At 30.6% G+C, this 22183-nt stretch overlaps 2 protein-coding genes across 3 annotated transcripts in view; both read left to right on the forward strand.

Moving 5' to 3' along the window:
• The window catches only part of LOC126770588 (ETS homologous factor-like), a 31277-nt gene extending 16047 nt beyond the window's left edge, over positions 1 to 15230 (forward strand). The window contains exon 2 of the mRNA XM_050490059.1: positions 12761 to 15230. Within this exon, the coding sequence (XP_050346016.1) occupies positions 12761 to 13007 (247 nt within the window). The 3' untranslated portion in view covers positions 13008 to 15230. The remainder of the gene's footprint in view (positions 1 to 12760) is intronic.
• The window catches only part of LOC126770530 (sodium-independent sulfate anion transporter-like), a 292448-nt gene that overhangs the window by 177332 nt on the left and 92933 nt on the right, over positions 1 to 22183 (forward strand). The window lies entirely within an intron of this gene.

Raw genomic sequence — 22183 nt, forward strand, 5'->3', positions numbered from 1 at the left:
ATCTTTTTTTAAATACACGCAATATAATAGTATATAACCTATTTCACAGGTGAGGTATGAAGTGAGTTCTTACTAGCACTGCAGTATTCTTGGAAGAGTTAAGTAATAAGTAAAATTAAGGTAATTTTTATTTGTATATATATATAAAATAAAAACTTGTATATAAATAAATAAATAAATCATGTAGCCTTGAATGTATAGTTTCTATGAATATTTTAAACAGCGATTTTGTCCCTTTTTACAGCCTCATTTCTCCCCCTTTTTATACGGGCAAAGTAACTAAGTGAACACTTCACATGTATTCAATAACAAGTAGTAGTAACAGTCAACCAAATTAATGTACTTTTAGGTTAATTTTGCACACTTCCTTCTACCATTACCACTCACTATCGTCATATACAAAGTATTGTTGTATATTGGGTTGAATGGTGAGGGAGCCACTACGAAGATATAATTGTGTAAGAGATATTTTATTTGGATCATATATTACTTCACAAACAAATAAAGTCTATCGACCTTATAAACTTTGCTGAGCTGCTGTTTTCGTCACTGATTTCTCTCTTTCTGTCAATACTGAATTGACATTCGAAACAAGAAGACAGCATTGTTTAACTAGAACTTAACTTGCTAAACGATGTCGTATATTGATTTTAATTGAATTCTATTTTTAAATTTTATTCTTTTAATATCGTATTTTTATCTTGAATTTTTTGAAATTAAATGTTACAAAATCACTATCATTATAACCTTACATACATTTCCTTACAAGTGATAAGCGATAACGCAAGCTGTTTCCACTTATCAAAGGGCATCGTAACGGTAACCGATAAGATATTTTAACTCTGAAATCGAAAGTTACTTTTCGAAACCGTAAGATATCAGTGCGTATAAAATTTTTACATAACTACATATATCATTGTTTTTTTTTATAGAATAGGAAGGTGGACGAGCATATGAGCCACCTGATGGTAAGTGGTCACCAAACGCCCTTAGATATTGGCATTGTAAGAAATGTCAACCATCATTGGGAACTAAGATTTTATGTCCCTTGTGCCTGTAATTACACTGGCTCACTCACCCTTCAAACCGGAACACAACAATATCAAGTATTGCTGTTTTGCGGTAGAATATCTGATGAGTGGGTGGTACCTACCCAGACGAGCTTGCACGAAGCCCTACCACCAGTCATTGTGTCTTTGTGTCTCGCTGTCATTGTTTATCGATATTGCGATTCATTTTTTCTAAATAAATCTAAATCATAATAATATTCAATCCTAATTATTCCCGCCAAACTTGCTCTAGTTTGCAAATGAAAGCAATGTATAGAAAAATTTATGTTATATATAACTTGAACAAATAATACTTTATTTATGTAAATACATGGACGATTGGTACATGTATGTACGCTTAGAATATGTTATATTATTATCAGTACATCATATGATATAAAATGACCTCAGATATTGAAATAGGTACAATCCGAAGCCAGTGGTTCCCCTTTACCTATTGATTTTATGCCCCGTTAATATTATTCGTAAAATAAAATTACATTTGCAAACGAAACACGTATCATTTAAAACAGCCGATCGCCTTGGACATGAATCTTAGGTGCTGTTTTATTACAGTGTTTATTTTATATATTATAACTACCATGTAAATAAGTAGTAATACTAAAGTCAGGGAGCCATTATGGATAAAATGTTTATCACTTCATATAATTTTTATCGATCACATTAAGAAATGTTTGAATGAAAGTTTATTTTGACATGGTCTGAAGTAAAAGTTGGTATGGAATATTTCTTTCTAAGATGCCTTTCACTTGCTTTTTTTCATTATAAGGAATGTTTGTATATATTTATTAAAAAAAAGAATGTTGATTGATTATTTATATGTGGGCGAGTGGTAGTAGAACCATTGAACAGTTTTTAATAGTAACAGCCTTTAAAGGTCCTACTGCTGGTCTAAGAACAACTCTTTTTTAGGAGAATGTTTTTTTTTATTTATTTCAACACGTTGCTCTTTGCAGGTTGGTGGTTGCACAAGTGGCAGATTTTTATTAGACACATGCAGGTTCCATCAGGATGTTCAATGGTGCTTGCCCGGGTTCGGCTTGTTAAGACATACGTATCCTAACCACTGGGTCCTCTTGGCTCTCTGAACACAAGAGTAACAGCCTGTGAATGTCCCACTGCTGGGCTAAAGGCCTCCTCTCCTCTTTTTGAGGAGAAGGTTTGGAGCTTATTCCACCACGCTGCTCCAATGCGGGTTGGTGGAATACACATGTGGCAGAATTTCAGTGAAATTAGACACATGCAGGTTTCCTCACGATGTTTTCCTTCACCGTAAACCACGAGATGAATTATAATCGCAAATTAAGCACATGAAAATTCAGTGGTGCTTGCCCGGGTTCGAACCCACGATCGTCGGTTAGGATTCACGCGTTCTTACCACTAGGCCATCTCGGCATCAGCATCTCTGAACACAAGTGCTTAACGAATCATAATGATTTACTCTACATATTAATAGATGAGAAAAGTACGGAGACGGCTTAGGACAGTCGCGTTCTACTCATATTAAATAAACGTTTCGACTTTGACAATGTTGTATCAGTTTATACGCTATTATATTATAGAAATTTATACTTTATAAAAACACCATAAGATTTTAATTTAAGTATTCTGAACGAGATCAGAAACATTTTCCGTCCAAGGTTCGTCAGATTTGCATAAACATAACGCATTACGAGGTGTTCCTTGGCCGACTTAAGTCGGTCAAGTGTACGTACTCGGAGAATAATTGTAGTTTTTCCTCACAAGGACATTGACTTTGACAACTTCCTCGAAAAACAACTATTGTTTATATACAAGTTAAGCAGACTAGGTTAAAGACATAACACCGCACTTTAAAGAAACACTAGGTTTCATTTATAATTTCCTATAACAGACTCAACGAAGCATTAGCTGTAACAGGGTCCCCATTTCACTTCAACAGCTATTTAATATTGGTACTCAGGTATATGAAACGAACTGAGTCCAGATTCCGGATCGGATGAAAAGTTAGTGTTTTGTTTTGAAATCAAGAAATTGTAAATAGTAATTGGAGATAGAATGTTGACAACGCTAAACACGCTCGCACGCAAATGCTCTAAAGAAGTTGGTCCTGCGTCCGTAGAAAGCACGCGTGTTATAGTTAATATATCTTATATACATATATTATGTGAGGTTGACTAGTATTTGAGATTGATCACTTTGCCTAAAATAATTACTTTTTTAGTAAATGTAAGAGTAAGTGCGGTAAATTTAAATAAAATTTACATTATAGGCAATGTTAAATTACACAAAAAGCTCATTAGTTTTTTATTTTTATTTAAGTAGTTCAATAAAATATTACCTATCAATCGAAATAGAATGAGAAATACAGCCAAGAAATATTAATTAGTAAACTATCTTTGGATGTATAACAATCGCTTATCCACATGTACAATTTTATCATAAGCATAGTTTGACGATGCAAGTGGCATTACGCGAACTAGTTAATGTGATTAATCAAACTCGATTGCTTGAGATATTTCTAGGTAAAGATTAACAATAAATAAATTATCAGATAGAAGTCAAGTTGAACCCTCAACATGTATAAATATTTTTTTCTAGGAAACGATAATGTCGTAACCGACTAACAATTAACAATCAGCTTAAAGTATAAGACATAGAATTGAAATTTTCAAAACACTTTGGTAATGTTCTCTACATTATTTATATATTTAAGGGTGATTTGGGCGTTGTCTTTTTTTTATAGAATAGGAAGGCGGACGAGCATATGGGCCACCTGATGGTAAGTGGTCACCATCGCCCACAGACATTCGCATTGTAAGAAATGTTAACCATCACTTACATCACCGATGCGCCACCAACCTTGGGAACTAAGATGTTATGTCCCTTGTGCCTGTAATTACACTGGCTCACTCACCCTTCTAACCGGAACACAACAATACCAAGTACTGCTATTTTGCGGTAGAATATCTAATGAGTTGGTGGTACCTACTCAGACGAGCTTGCACAAAGCTCTACCACCAACTCCGTTTAATTCAAAGATATGCTTCTAATTTAACGAACATTAATTTTTATTTAAATAAATACATTCATATTTGTTATTCTGAATCGATAATCGTGTTTTACTGATATCGCACTTAATTTTTATTTTTAACTTTTCGAGGTAGTTATTTTTAATGATTTCATGCTTTTACCATTTAAAGAAAAACCTAAGTGAACGAAGAATGCCAAATTGCTGATACAGCATTATTTAATTTGCAAACGATCTTGTGAAGCGAAGTATATTAAAATTTAACGAATCACGTTGCGACTATACTTCAATGACTTGCATCTTTGCATGTTTCTTGGCATTGCGATAAATCTTAATAAACATTTGAGACTAGGTGTTTTTGCAGCTTTGCTTGTCTCGCTTGATTTAGCGCTCCTATAGTTCAAAGAATCTTAAGTTGTAACTATAATGTTTTAAAATTCAATCTACGACATAATTTTTTATTATACATGTATCGAGCTTCGTGTGTGACTGATTATTAAAGTAGGTACTCTAAAAGTATATGATTGTATAATCTAATTTGTATCGTCATACCATCCGCATTTGGCAGGTTGGCTTTCACTTTCCAATAATAAAAAAATATATTTTGTTAGTAATCATTGTTGTGTATGTGCCAGATGAAAAAAGCGTACTTATATTCCATGCATTTTAGGCGATGATGTTTATTATACTTTAAAAATAAAGTTTTAATATTTAAAGAGGGTTCATAGAATAAATAGAATACAAAACTTCATGCCTCAGTCGTGTGTCAGAATCCGGTTGAACGCCAGACGAATTATATACACGAAAAAATTCAACTGACTCACTTTTTGTATTTCATTAAATATTTCTTTACGACGTTTTAACAATTTTCTATCTCCTAATCGTTATGCTGGTGACACACATTCGTAGAAGTCGAACGATTACAAACCTGGTCGTAAATATTTTTAAATGTTAAACATAAACTTCAAAAACATCATTCAAATATCTTACTTTATTACATTTTCATTGTTATCGTTTACCAAATTTATTATGCATCTTATGTAGAAATTTTTATTTGTTTTCTTTTTTTAGTTTTTTTAGTAGCCATTCATGATGTGATGCTTAAATTAATTTTACAGCTAAAATTATTTCTTGATCTTATTCATTAAATTAACGTCCTATGTATCACTCCTGTGGTGTAGCGAAAATTGTATGAAAATCTGAGAGAAGTTCTCGAATTGGAATTTGCTTTATAGTATGCTAGTTTTCGCCTGCGTGTTAGGTGTAAAAAATAGCATATGTCCTTCCTTTGCTTCATACCAAATTTCACCAAAAATGGTTCAGTGGTTTAGCAGTGAAAGCGTAACAGATAGACAGTGATTTTATCGCCTTTATAATTTTATTTGTAGATTCTTTGAATTAGAATTAGAAAAGAAGTAGAAAGTGAAGACAGCGGTTTTAACAAACAACAACACGGATTGAGAAATAAATTGTTGTTGACACAGTATTGTACTCGATTACGTTAGTTGATAACTTGCCAATGTCTATGGCAATCTTGAGTAAGATACGTCTTTGTTCTGACCTACTTCAAATTTTTGCTTCTGATAGATACTACTAAACTTATAACATTATATCTGGTAGGTACTACTAAACTTATAAATAAAAGTAATACATTACTGGTAATACATTTGCTGGTGGTAGGGCTTTGTGCAAGCTCGTCTGGGTAGGTACCACCCACTCATCACATATTCTACCGCAAAACAGCAATACTTGATATTGTTGTGTTCCGGTTTGAAGGGTGAGTGAGCCAGTGTAATTACAGGCACAAGGGACATAAAATCTTAGTTCCCAAGGTTGGTGGCGCATTGGATATGTAAGCGATGGTTGACATTTCTTACAATGCCAATGTCTAAGAGCGTTGGTGACCACTTACCATCAGGTGGCCCATATGCTCGTCCGCCTTCCTATTCTATAAAAAAAAAATAAAAATAAAAGAAAAGGTTAATATTAATTAATTATGAGTACTATGTAATACTGTTTCACTCACGTAATTTGTCGAGATTTTTTTTATATGTTTCGGTACATGTTTCCTACATCTGTGAATTTTTGTTTAGCGCATCCATCAATTGATTTAAAAGCCTCAATCATCAGTATGGGTAATAACAATTGGTTAAAAAAAAATGCAAATTTATGTTGTTTAAATGTGATGACCCCTAATAAATGAGATGACAAGTCATGATTCACTTGTCCTTATCTTAATAACTGAATTAATATGACAGTAAAAAAATAAAATAATATAAAAATAAAATATGGTAGAAATTAAACCTTTCCAACAATCGTAAACGGCCATATAATTTACTATATAAAAGTTTTTATTTAACTGATATGAAAATTAAGATTATCAAAACAAAATGTTTTTTTTTTTAAATTAATATTTATTCGTTCATCATCATTATCGAAATAAAATGTGACTTATATTTAACAGGGTGAAAAAGGTTATAACTTTAATCATTTAACCTCGATAACGATGACAAGGAAAGTTGATGTCAACTATTTAATGACTTTTAATACTTTTATGCGTTAAAACAACAATTAATTATGAATTTAATGATAATTAAGAATTGATTCAATCATTAAATAATGACCTAGTAACTTTGAAGTATTAGAACGAGGACTCTTAGTACAATTTTTGTTATTGTTTTCTCTTTTATGTTTCATTTGTGGTTCTATTTTTATTAAATATAAGCACATAAACCAATATAAAAGAAGATTAAAGAAAACATAAAAATAGTCAAACATTATGATTCTTATTAAAATATGTGGAAGATTTTTGAAACCCTAAACACGCACATCATTTATTGAAGGTTCTTTCATAATATATATATATATATACTTAATAGATATATATATATACTTATAGATTGAATTGGATTGCATGAATTGATTATTTATTATACCAATATATCCTTAGCATAAGGAACCTGCTGTTAACATAAACAACTTACACCATAAATTACTTCAGAAATGAATATATTATAGAAATATTATGACAAAAATTTAATATTATTGCGTCCTTAAAATAAAGCCATTTTATTGAAGAAGTATTACCTCGAATGGCTATTTTTGGTGATGCATAAATTTCATCGTTTTATTGTATTTTATATCTTAAATATATTTAACGCGTGACAAATATTATTTTACTCTCCATCAGGTCTCCTCCTGATTGATCGCCCCCTCTAACATTAAAAAAAGTATTTCTGGTAGTAAGAGAGGGAAGTTTATCCTTTCACTCCGTCCACTTCTGGACGAAAGTCATAGATTAAAAAATTACATTTCTTTTTTTGAAAATGTGTATATTTTTCTGAAGCATTGGTAGCCCTTATAGGTCAACAGTATACGAGACTACTAATCATGTCACAATTGTAATGCTATTGTACGCCCCACTTAACACAAGAGAAGCGCGTACTGGAGCTGGGAGAAGCTTAGATTAGTACAGCTTTCCAAATAACGGTGCTGCATTAATGATGGCAACCCATGTAATGATATATAGAGCTTATACTTGTATTGTTATTATGAAAGAGTTTGAACAACCAAAAAAAAGCAAATAGGTTCAGCAAGAGCGGAGTGTGTATGTGTTTGTTGATTCAATTAATTACAATTTATTAAAAAAAAAAAAAACAAAACACAAAAAAGGGTGTAATTTTAAATAAGACGTGAGTGTTCTTAAAAAACAATGACTCGCTTAATGTTAATTGGTAGTTCAATAACATTTTTGACCTAAATACATTAATTAATTTAATTATAACATATACAAATATAATAAAGTAAAAAGATGGCTATGATATAAGAAAACCATTGTATCACACAATAATAAGTTCTAAGTAATTTTCTGTTCTATTTACATGTAGTACATAACTAAGTATATATAAGATAAATACAATAATGATAATCACAAGTTCATAAAGGACGACATGATGTGTTAAAGGTCAAGTTTGTAATTGCTTGATTAACCCTTCGATTGTTATTTATCACGCTTATCAGGCGATAACTGTGTTCAGATATATTAAAATTAATCTATATATATTATATTTAAAAAATATATATTTATTTTCACCGTAAGCATTTTTTAATGGTTTGGTTTGTAAAGAGTAACATTGCTGATATATATTTAGCTGAGAAATGCAGGTTCACCGTCGCGAACGAGATGAATTATAAACACAAAATAGACACATGAAAACTAGATTATGGTTCCCTGGTTGAACCCGAAATCTTTAGTAGAGTTTCACGTATTTTAACCACAGGCCTCCTTATCATGATGCATGCAACCGATTTGTTTAGAACTTTGTACAGCTGTTGTTGACACTTGCGTTAATAGTTTTGGCACGGTACCATCAATCATCAACGTAGAATGGTTGTTACAGGTTAATTGTTTGTAAAACAATTTGAAGAGGAATGGGAACGCACACCAGGCGTTAAATATTATTGTATGTGTCAAAATGTTAGTAGAGTAAATAAATTAACAGCTATGTCCCACTGCTGGGCTAAGACTTGGTGGATACACGTGGTAGAATTTCATCCGCCATATGCAGGTTTCCTAACGATGTTTTTCTTCAGCTTCAATTTTACACAAAAAAATTGTGGTGCTTGTCCGGGTTTGAACTTGCAATCGTCAGTTAAGATCGGAAGGCCATTAGAACACTTCAAAATGTGAAATAAACATATTTCAAGATGTTACTCATTGAGACTTACTTATAAAAGGATAAGTCGGTATCCTATAAAGTGGGTGCTGCAGCACCATCTAGCGGCGAATTACAATAAAATGGAACATATGAATACTTTCTCCATGAAAAAAACCATATTTGCCAATTTTCATGGTAAAGTCTATTAACCTCATACAGATATACCAACCTCTAATATATATATAAGATTAAGGTATATCTATGATGTTACTGTATAATAAAATAAACATGCACATGGACAAGTGTTATACGCGTACTACATACATAACGTTATGTGATTCATATATTTAGTGAATTTGGATGCGTTGTGCGCTCGCGCGAGGTCGGGGCCCGGCCTTGCTGATCGTACCATCAGCTGGGCCAAGGAACGCTACGTGACACGCATCCTCGGCACTTCGGAATAACCACCCATTAAAGGCTGACAACCTTTAAAATTTCTCGTAAACATAACAATTTATTACGGACCTAAATAAAATAAATTTATTGAACTTTGTAATATATTTTTTATGTTATTTATTTACATATAAATAAAAATAAAACTTTTCTATTAAGTTACAAGGATTCGATTTTACAAGTTGCGTCATATTTCGATAATTAAATAGAACTATACAAATTCTCCTTTCAGTATTATTAATCGCAAATAACATTGAGTGGTGAGGTCAATAAGGAGTTGGACAATTCGATATTGCAAAGTAAATAAATATGAATACTTATTTTATCTTTAAGAGTTGACCGTCGGACGTAAATTCTGACATTGTGATGCGTTTTTATCTCCATCGAAGATAGATGTAAAAACAAGTAAATATTGATATAGCAGTTTTATGTATACTACATGAAGCTGCCTCGCTTAACTTTAAAGTTAGGAAGTTGAACTCTGTTTTTGAATATCTGACAAATGCATGGATTGAATAATTGCTGGATTTCGTGTAGGAGCTAACTAATTGTATGTAATTTATACAAATTTATACATAACGAGTTTCAAGTCTGTTCTTCTCGATAGAATTCATATTCTGAAACGGTGGTATCACTTGACGAAACTCAGACTTCAAATTACTCAAATGTCAAATGAAAATATTATGATTTGGTTTGAAGAAATATGTCTATACGGTTTATATTTGCAATTTGTGGTCGATTTTGGACTTAAAGGAATATAAATTTAACATTCTAACGATGTCTATCAATTTATCTTTAACGCTATTTATATATATCCGTATATATAATTTAACGTTTATTATATAATGTTTCATGTACATTAGTACCCTTATAGATTGTTAAAGTTTTATTTAAACATATCTCATATATAAATTATTATATATTTAATTATTGTTGTAAATATCGCACAAAAATGACAATTGATTCTGAATAATTACCAATATAATTAATTATCGATAAAGATCAAATATATCCTGATCCATTGTTTTCAGGACCTTCGGATTATTGTTTTATCAATTAGTTGCTAATTAATAATAAATATTTAAACGTAACAATGACAAGGTTAAATAAAAAAAAAGAAAACCTAGTTATTTCAAAATCACTTTGTTGATTGCCTCTTATATTCTGTCATTTGTAACGTTTATTTTTCTTATCTGTATTTATTTGAAGATAAAAAAAAGTTTTTTTTTCTTTTATGTACATTTTATCTTTACAAAGAACTAAACAACTACACAACGTTATAACATCTATACGTATACCATATACACAGAAGCTTCAAGCTTATGTTAGCTTCACTTGTCACTAAATGCCTGGAATGGTGCTTACATCGGCACTAGGGGTAGGTCGGTAGATAGGCTCAAGGTAATTTAGGTTAATTAGGTATTAATCACATATTGGATAATTATTAACTAACATATTATTTTTGTAGTTTTGTTTTTGTTTTTTCCTTCTCTTCAAAAAGGGAGAGGAGGCCCTAGCCCAGCAGTGGGACATTCACAGGCTGTTACTGTACTGCACTGCTTTGTTTTTTTGCTATGGACTATGGGCTGAAATAAAAGTTGTTAATGTAAATAATTTTGAAATTAAAAAAAAATAATCGATTTTTAATATTTCTCGTATAGATTTGATTATAATGATTCAGTGTTAAGCGAGTTGATCTGAGAGATAGAGCCTGGAGGTGAGTAAGAAATTTGGAACTCTTCACTGGCTACTAAAAATGCCTCTTGATTTTTTTTGGAAAGTTGGCACATTAGCGTTGTAAGACACATTAACCATTCCTTACATTCCTTACATCTACAATGCGCCACCAACCTTAGGAACCAAGATGTTATGTCTCTTGTGCCTGTAGTTATACTAACTCAACTTTCAAATCGGAACACAACCTACCTGGGTAGTAGAGTGGTACCTAGCCAGATGTGCTTACATAAATATCTACTACAAAGACATGTTTTGATTGACATGACGAATATTATATACACAGACGAAAAAAGCTATTATTTAACTTATTATTACAAATATTTTTTTTTATAAAAAGTGAATTAATATCTTATTCTTTTATTCAAGAATTTATAAATCTTATAATTGCGCGTAAAAATTAAGCAAGGATACATTTATCAAAACATCAATAGAACTAATGACTATATAACCGTATAAGCTAAGATTTAATTGCTCTTCAAATTAATATCGCAGCGATCATATTTATTACCAATTTACAAAGCGTTTGGTTTGTTAGTAACGTTTTTCATTCGCTCTGACACAAGGTCGCGCGACGCTTGAATAACGCGTCATAAAGTATAAATTGACTAACTTCTTTCATACTGACAGCATCGAAAACGCAGCGTTTTTAAAGCCCTTTTTAATAATTAAGCCCTTAAAATTCTAAGCATTACAATAATTATTTTAGATTTAAATTAAAAAAAGTCATGAACATGTTAGAGTGGAAAAGGATTGAAAGATTCTTAACTTAATTATTTCGGTCATTATTCATTTTCAAGATGAATATATAAAAACTGTTTTGTATCCATCAAAAAGTCTTTAAATCGTATTTATAAAAAGTAGTTAAATAAACTTTGCAAATGATTTTGAGAGCGACATAGAATCTTTATCCAATAATAAAATCCAAAGATTAAACCTTTTGATTCAACAAAGTACAACGTTTGTTAATATTGATAAAACAAACGCTATTATTGTCTTTATAAACAACGTTGACGCCCGGTGCTCAGATCGTCACGTTGTCGGCCAAGCTGATAATGACAGCAACTAGTAATCCTTGACTCCGATCACAATTATCTGGACATTTTGCATCACTTGACACCGTTGCCGTAATACCCGTTTCATTCGCACCGTCTATATAAGACTTGTTGATGGGAATTTATTTAATGACCAGTAAATTATATGAGGGTATGTTATTAGACGCCAGTTGAACTTGGATCGTTTCTGATCGCCTATATATTGATAAGATACGATTGGTCATTATTATGCATAGTACGTGTTGCAATTATAAGAATTGTAGATGATGAGGAATCTTAATTATTCTCACGTATGTGTGTGTTTATTACTTCTATGGCTAAAGGATCTGATGTTGTTTATTTTGTTCTACTATGAAATAGTAATAATTATATCTTGCCCTAATAATAAAATACTTCTTTTTGAGCACAGAGTTTTAGCTCACGTAAGTAAGATATTTTGAAAAGTATATTTATTAAAAATTTTGTTCTAACATTATTCACAATATTCCATTTTTTTCTGTAGTCAAATAAAAAATATGTTAATATCAATTTATAACTAAGCTTCCTCTATGCAAGTTTTTAGAGTAAACTCTGTGTAGCAAATTAATAAGAATTGTTGCGTGAACATCATTATCATCAACATTGAATCGACCTTGCCTATTGCATTTGAACCTTGAATTAAAAATAAATCGGAAAAGAGCCTTAACAACCAATACAATTGAACAATTAGATCAAAATACTATAAAGAATAACTAAAATATGTATTATTTTTGCTAACTATATTTTTTTATTTATTTCCAGATTCGTGAAACCAGACGAAGTGGCAAAACTCTGGGGTCAGATGAAGCAAAACGACAACATGACGTTTGAGAAGTTCAGCAGAGCCATGCGGTATCACTACAGACAATCCGTCCTGGTGTCTGTCCCCACGGCACGATTGGTGTACCAATTCGGCCACAAGGGGCCCGATTTCAAGACAGACAACCCGAATTTCATGAAAGTAAAGTCAGAAATCGACGTACATGACATGACATATTCGAATTCGTAGTGGAATATTTAGAATTTAAGGAATTTATTGGGAAACTATGCTCATGATGAAGTTGAGGCGATGATAGTTAATGTTTCATGTTTGTAACCTGGGTGCGATACTCGAAGCTGAAGTTAGACTAGTGTTGGTAATGCGAATCTCTGTTGTAATAAGATAAATGAAAAATGAAAAAAAAAAGAAAGAGAGGAAGTAAAAGATGTTTCCGTGATAAATGTAAGATAGTCAAATGCTAGAGAGATCATGCCCAGGAATAAGTTGTTTGAAATGAATAAGAATAGGTATTAGAAGGAATTTTGGAAATTATTACGGATTATATAGATATTTCCAGATAGTAATGAGTGTGGTTAAAGTAAGCTCGGTGTCCAATTCGGTCTCGTTTTGAAGGTTGTAACTGAACAATGAATGTTGGATTGTTGCCGTCAATTAAAGGTTGTATGCCCGACTTGTTGAAGTGTCCATATTATTTTTTTAAGTAATTATTAAATTTCGATGAATGCTTTTATCCTCGACGTGGAGTTTTCGTGGTCGAACTTTTATGGTTGTTCAGAGTTACGAATTTTTGATAAAGTATTTTTGAAATTTCGATCGTTGTTACCATAATAAATAAGATTAGTTTAAATAGACTATTATAGTTACAAGATATATTTTAAACATTCCGATTTTTATTTATATTATTTCTGATATATTTGATATAGAGTTTATTTTCTAATTTGTAGTAGGTAGTTATTGTTGCCATACTTATTATCGTTTAAAATGTACTTAATTACATTTGTATTGTATATATTACTATTTCAAATTTGTTATTTCACTTGATAGATAATAGTTATAATAAGTTTTTTTTTCTACGACTATTTATAATCTCCTATCTCAGTGTTAGATTTAATTTAGAATAATATCTAAGTATGAAATGGCGCGCATGTGCAATAAGAAATAATGACAAGTGTCAAGATCTGTCGGCCAAAGATTATGTAGTTTGAAAAATGGTACATTATTGATTTAAGAAAGATAGATTTTTTGATATTATAAGTGTAATATAGTTTTAAGTTGGTGACTCTCAGGCAATTGCTGTGATGTAAAGTAAATTTTGAATCGATTTAGTTTATGTACATAGTTATCTACATATTTGAATCAACGAATTATATAATTAAGAATTACAACAATTAATATACATCCCGTTTTAATTGCTAAATATAATTTAAATAATATATTAATCACTTATAAGTATATTTCCTTTATTACTTTAATAATGTCAACGTATAAAAATTGTCTAGTATTAACAATTGTCAATTTTACTTCAAGTACAAAATTTGTGTCTTCATTTTTTAAAGTATTAATATAATGAAGTACATTCTTATAAGCAATAGATGTTAAAATATTTCAGAACGTATATTGAGATATTCATGATTATTGTAACTTATATATAATAATAATTGCATAATATTTACATTATTATCTATGAAAAACAAAAGACAGGAATTGCTTTAATTGTTGACGTTTTTCAAACTCCAACCATTAAAGTTTAATCGATTTATGCAAATAAAATCAGTATTGTAGAGCTCATGACGTTCTCAGTAACTAAAATTGGTTACGACATTAATTATAAAAAATAAGAATTTTGAGTTTAAAAGGAATAAGATGTTATCTTGACCTAAAATATTAGCCAAATATTCTGGTTATTTAAAAAAAAATGTAAGTAAATACTGAAAAATAAAATCAATCGAACTTGATTGTAAATTTGTTCACTTCATAATTTTTCTCAAAATTCTTAATATTAGACGACGATTTGTTCTCTTTAAATATGTGTCACACCCATTCCATTATGAAATATTATTTATTAATATAACTTACACAAAAATCATATTAAATATTTTCAAATAAGAACTTTATTGGAATGCGGCATAAGGGCAGTTCGATTACTCTTTATAGCTGTACAACAGATATACTAACATATTTTTTATGCTTAAATGCAATACAATTTTTTCTTTTAAAAAAATATGAAATATAATAATTTATTTTATACGTATTTATGATGAACAAATGTACAAAGCCTTAAAAGTCAGTACTATGTTTTTATCCAGTTTTTAATTTAAGTTTATTTTTATTAATTTACAATATAATTGTTTGAGTTTTAAGTTTTTATTTTAAGTTTGTTTCATGTGCAATTGAATTATTTCAGAATTATACGAAATAGATGAAAGATTATACGAATTTTAAATGTGAAAAGTTGTTTCAATTATAACCTTTATATAATTTACTTTTATTATTTAGGAAACTACATGTATATTGATCAATAGCGGTATGCCTGAATGAATAAATTCTCTACCAGTCAACTAACATTACGCTAATTAGAATTATTATAAAATTCTCAATTAAATTACATACTTAAACATACTATCTATATACCTATATATAAATAGGACTAAACAATTCAGTACCATTTTCTACTTTGTTTCTCTATCGAGATTTAGTTTTAAAAAAGTTTAGTTATCAATAAAATAAAATTTGAAATAAGAATAAGAAAAATAAAATCGAAATATGCAAATTTATATAAGTATTTCTCAAATTCGATTTTTAAAATGGGATATAATATGATAAGGAAATTTAAATTCCGAAATATATTATTATATTATAATGTCCCATTATTATTTTTATTATTTTAATTTGTGATAATTATTTCTTATTTTAATACATTTTATATTTTTGTTTTAAATTTTATATTAAAAAATATTTCCGTTTTGCTAAATATATTATAGTATATTAAAGTTATATAATTATTTGATAACGACGTCATTTTGAGAACTTTAGAATTTTGGAACGCATTAGGGAAATGTTAAGATCAAATTATAGGTTTTGAGAGTATATCTGGAGGTGTTAGATTAAATGCTTATTTATAGTAAGAGCGTTCAATGACACCGTCGCTCAATGACAGCAGTCTCAATTATATTATATTGGAAATTAATTAAAATATCTACGTACATAAGTCTAATTACTCTTGACTGGGAGAGCTGGGGCGCCTGTGAGGAGGCCCACTTCCAGCAGTGGATTAATGTGGGCTGAATATGATGATGATGATAAAGTCTTATTATTTAAAAGTTCAATATATAGGCATATATATTAGTAGCGTTTGCGTGATTAAAAAAAAAAAACAAACAAAACTACATGTTAAATCTTTATGATTATTATACATGAAAATTGAAAATTCACCAAATGTTATTAATCAGAAAAACCCATAAATATTTTTAAAAGTACACGATGATTTTTTTGCGTTACAAATATTACTAAAAACGTTTTCAATTTTATTACATTGTACTAAACACAATTCCAATTATTTCAATATATTGACAGAATTTAAGGCAATGTTCTGAGTAACGGACTATCAATGCACAGCTTAACCTACATTTCGAAAAGGACCGTTGCTTAGTAAATTACAAACACAGTAAAGTAAAGTATTACAGGATTTTGTATATTTTTTTAATTCGAAAGCGAAATTGCATTATATTAATTTTGTCAACTCCATCGGATGACAATTAATGAATAATATAAAATTAAAAAAAATAAATAAAATAAATGCCTGTTAAAAATAAACTCAAAAAGTAAAAAATCAAATGTCCTTGTTGGCCCTTTAATTTTATTATAAGTTCGGTAGCGGAGGACTGCAATTTCAAATCAGTCGGAGCTGTGAATGTTCTTCAATGTGAGCTGTGAATGAATGTGAATCAAGTACGAAATGAGCTGATGATATTCAAACGAATTAACAAAGAAAAATATTTGTACTTCAATGGACGTTAGTATCGTGTCATAAAACTCATAATATATTTTTGTCTTATTATATATACATTACTGTCATGTTAACAGGTTTCTCAATTATTCATTTATAAAGTAAGTAACAGCCTGTGAATGTCCCACTGATGGGCTAAGGCCTCTTCTCCTTTTTAGAGGAGAAGGTTTGGAGCTTATTCCACCACGTTGCTCCAATGCGGGTTGGTGGAATACACAAGTGGCAGAATTTCAGTGAAATTAGACACATGCAGGTTCCCTCGCGATATTTTCCTTTACCGTCAAGCACGAGATGAATTATAAACACAAATTAAGCACATGAAAATTTAGTGCTTGCCCGGGTTTGAACCCACGATTATCGGGTAAGAATCACGCTTTCTAACCACTGAGCCATCTCGGCTATGGGCCGATATCCCATATAAATCTACATTTTGTGTTATATTTTAATAAAATCAAGCAAAATCCTACCTACCTATCTTACAGTGGGAAAACTAACTCGATGCGAACCACGAAGTAATTACATAAGCATATCATTTCAGTTAAATTTAATTGAACCACTTTCCAGATCCTAAAGTGAAGTTCGAAAAGTATAAAAATAAACTGTCACTTAGACACATACATAATCAAGTCAATTATGTCTTTCGAATGTTATCATGTTTTTAAACTAACTAAAATGACAATTAGTGAATCATTGGAATTTTTCGACTAATAATACATTTTTTAATTCGTTGTTAGCAGTAAACACACATTTTTAATAATTTTAATTAACTATAAAAGTAATATAGCAAAACGTGGAGCATTTAAAGTCTGTGAAACAGAAGATAACCACGAAGCGTCTGTATAGCACATCCAACGCCTTCGCAAAACTTTGAAATTTTCATGTGCTTAATTTATCATGTGTTTATAATTCATCTCGTGCTTGACGGTAAAGGAAAATATCGTGAGGAAACCTGCATGTGTCTAATTTCAACGTACTTTTCGATTCCGCGAGATGTACGTTTCGATTACAGCTTAAACATAAGTATGATGATAATCTGACAATTTTTGTTTACATAAGTTAATATTATTTAGGCATTATTAGCTACAGAGACAAACACGTATTAGTACACAGAGCCGAGTGGAAAGAACGCGTGAATCTTAACCGATGATCGCGGAGACAAGCCACTGAATACTCATGTTCTTATTTTGTGTTAATAATAATATAATAGTTATATTAATATAATAGTAACAAATTTCAAATGTATTTATTTATTTGGTAGTATTTTTTTTAAATTAATGTTTAATCTTATGCAATTATTATTATGCCATTGTTATGCTAAATATAGTTATCACGTATAATTAAGGTAGCATTCAGTTTTAAGGTATTCTTTTTTTTATACTTGTGATTTAGTGCTTCTTTGTTAGTTCTATTAATAAAATAATAAATAAATATAATTCGGCGGTGAAGGAAAACATGACGTATTTCACTAAAATTCTGCCACATATGAATCCTGCTCTTTCAAGGGAGAGGAGGCCATAGTCTAGTAGGACTTATGGGCATACAAATATTTCGCTTGTCACCATTGTCAGCGTTGTTTGGAACCTGAAAGACGAAAAAATGTCATGCCGTTGCTTATCAATCCACTTCACCTGTCAAACCGGCTTCCAGAAAAAATCTTCTTACAAGATCGATTAAGAGAGGGGCTGGAAAAAATGATACAGTTAGATGTTATTAGGAAAGTTTCATATCCCACCGCTGTCACCATGTTGTATATTAAAGACGTCATTGTCAACTGACTTTATTCTTCTATCACCAGCCAGGTATTATTTAACTACAAAATACATCAGCCTATCTGGATCAAACTTTGATTTATCAAAATTTAAAAAAATTATAGAAATGGTACACAAAATTTACGCAAGTAATAATAATAATAATGTCTTCTAGACCGATTTCGGTCAGCGCGGCCAATCTCAAGAGAGATTAGCCAACTACGTAGGATATTATAGTGCACAATGTGTGCGTAATTACAGGTGCACTCTCTATTCCCTAACTCTTATAATCCGATGGAACGGCAATCCGACACGACCGGAAAGAGTTCAGGCGCAAGACCAACGGATTTACGTGCTTTCCGAGGTACGGGAGTGTACACACTTCCAACTTCCAGACACCGAGCTGCTACTGAGAATTTTTCTGACAGAGAAACCCAATAACTTTTTATTGGCCCGACCTGGGAATTGAACCCAGGACCTCCGGGTCTGCGGCCTCACATCAAGCCACTAGACCAACGAGGCAGTCAACATACAATACAACATAACATAATATGTATATTATGTACATTATATGCATGGATCTTAGGATTTTGGCGTGTAGAGTTTAAAAGCGACAGATGGATTCAGTTTAAGTATGGGTGTAGAATACTTTCTTTAAGTAGAAAATAATAAGTTCTCGAAGTAATAAAAAATATATATTTAAAGATCGCATGCAAGTCAGTATATTTAGACAGAGTGTCAGTAGTGAATCCTCCTTTTTGTATCAGTAGCGTTTTACCTTGAAGCCATGCATGTAGATTTTATTAAATACTTAAAGTTTCTCATTATTAGATTAGCCAAACAGTTAGGTATGTAGGTGATCATTTTAAGAATAATACGCCAATAATATGTTAAATAAAAATTTAATTGTATGTGTTTTCTTAAGGTTTAACCTGGTTTTATAGACTTACATTATTTAATATCTATCAATATCTACATTTAATTTTCGAGAAGAATGTACCTACGTAAAAAGAAAGACTTATTAAGTAATATTATTTTTTTATTTGTATTTCATTTAGCGCCACCTATTGACGAGTAGATAACATTAATAGATATGCCTGTCCGTCACTAGACGGCCCTCCTAACGAAACACGAAATTACATAAAAATTTCGTTTAGTGAGTTAACCCGACATTAATTTGCTGAATATATGTGGAACAAACTAACCACATAGTATTGTGTAATTCCAATAGATGGCGTTGTAAAGCACATTATTGTTACTTTTATGTTTGTTGTTTAAACTAAAATATATATTTAGTATTAGCATTTACTAAATAAATAAATTAAATTAATTATAATAAAAACTCATCACCAATATACGCTGGTACGGTTACGATCCCTCATTTAAATACAAAAAGTAAGACATTCGACAAACAAAGTGCCTATTATTAACACATCTTTGTGGTCGTATCATATTATGATTTCAATCTGTATACTTAATGTGCAATTGTTTTAAGACAGTAAATACGGGATTTTTTTAAATAAGGTAAGTGACGTAATGACTTTCATTGTTGCTATGTTTTTATTAGATCACTAATAAAATTATATTATTACATACATATTTTAAACTTACACTAAAATATTACAGAAACGTAAACTATTCGACAAAACCAGTCACATCGTATCTGCCCGTCCCGACTTTGTACGGGTGAAATATATATTTTTTTGTACTTAAAGTTGGAAATCGGTCGTAGGGCCACCTACTGGTACATGCAAAAAATCACTAAAATCGGTTAATTTTCAGATTTCAGTGACAAATACATTTACAGAACAATTCGAATTAGTGACTGAACAGTGCACGTTGAAATTATGTGAAACGGTTATTTTTGGGGCAAGGTAATTGGGTAAAAAATAACCGATTTTAATTCGTATTAAAAAAGAAAACTTGTATGTGCAAATGAAAAAGATCCATGTTCGACAATTGTGCAGTAATAACCAACTCGTCTATTAGTAAAAGCAGCGCACAAACTTAAATCAAAACATTTATTAATATTGTTAGTAACAATATTGTATTAGTTAAGCAAATTTAATTAAACTAACATATCGGTGTAGTACAGTTTGACATGATTGTTATTAATTAAAATAGATCCAAGAAAACCGAGATTGTTCCAAAGTTTAAATCAGTAGGTATCATAATAATTAAAGTGGTTGATATCGCACGATTAGATTTGTTTATAAATTACATTATATATATATTATAATTGTAAATAATATAACTGCGCAATTAAGCAAAGCAAATACTATCCTTATCTTTAATATCAATCGATATATTTAGAGTGTGGTACGGGTTGACAAAAGTGTGAAACAAACACTTGTGAAAATGGCTGCATTAAGGATGGACTCATGCAAGAAAAAAATAATCACAGTTATGCTGTCCCTTCTGTATATAGTCCATGACCATGTCCGCATACCTGTGATGATGATCAAGTATTTGATAGTCAAATATACTTCTACAAAAGCATTTTTTAATAAAAAATATAATATCGAAGTGATTACATAGACCATCAAATACATCTTGAGTTTTAGTAGATACGTTTTAAGCTTTTTTTCATTAAAAATATTTACATTAAGGCCTTAAGCATATATAGCATAGTTAAGTATGTACAATTAAAATTTAAAAAAATATGTAGTGTATTAGTAATGTTTAGTTTTCAGTAACAGCTTGTTAATGTTCCACTGCTGGGCTAAGGCCTCCTCTCCCTTTCGAGGAGAAGGTTGTGGAGCTTATTCCACCACGCTGCTCCAATGCGGGTTGGTAGAATACACATGTGGCAGAATTTCAATGAAATTAAACATGCAGGTTTCCTCACGATGTTTTCCTTCACCGTTAAGCACGAGATGAATTATAATCACAAAATAAATAAATATATATATATGTGTTTAGTATATTTAAAAAATATTTTAATTTATAATGCATGGAATGTTGCTAGCAGAATATTTTTTATAAGAATATTTTAGGAGGCTCTCGATTTTATTGTAAGATCAGGAAAATTACATTAAAATTAAATATATAATAATTTAAGATGCTGAATCTGTCTATATTACCTAAAAATATTTTTTAAAACCAAAAATATTTTCATTTAGAACAGAGAAGGCAAAGAGTTTTTAGTATAAAAAAAAATTAATGCTAGGTGCAATTTTATTAAGTAACTCCGTTGTCGAATAGTTATACTTGTGTAGAAAAAAAATCACTTAAAGTCAACTTTATCAAACTGTTCTTTCATTTTAAGCAAATCACCACACCGGCGTATTATAGGCGCCGGCATAATGATTCCGGCCCTACCAAGTTGGAGGCGGCGTCTGTATCATTATATGGCTGAACCAGCGCCTTCGCACTTCGTTTTTTTTTATTAAAAAACCTTTATTGACCAAATTATTAAGGGTGATACAAAGGACGTACTAAATGCAAGAATACAATCTCTATCAGTATTAGTCAACCTTCAGGCTAATCAGAAATACATAAACTTTAAACAGTCTGATAATTTTTTCTCGATAGAAGTTAAGGAACATTTAATTACTACTTATGTATGTCGTACGCAAATGACTTTGTGACAAAATTGTTTATAGTTATATATTGCACGATTGTGACGTGTCTGTCACGTTGGTCTATGT

This window comes from Nymphalis io, chromosome 9 (assembly GCF_905147045.1).
Source record: "Nymphalis io chromosome 9, ilAglIoxx1.1, whole genome shotgun sequence".
Taxonomy (NCBI): domain Eukaryota; kingdom Metazoa; phylum Arthropoda; class Insecta; order Lepidoptera; family Nymphalidae; genus Nymphalis; species Nymphalis io.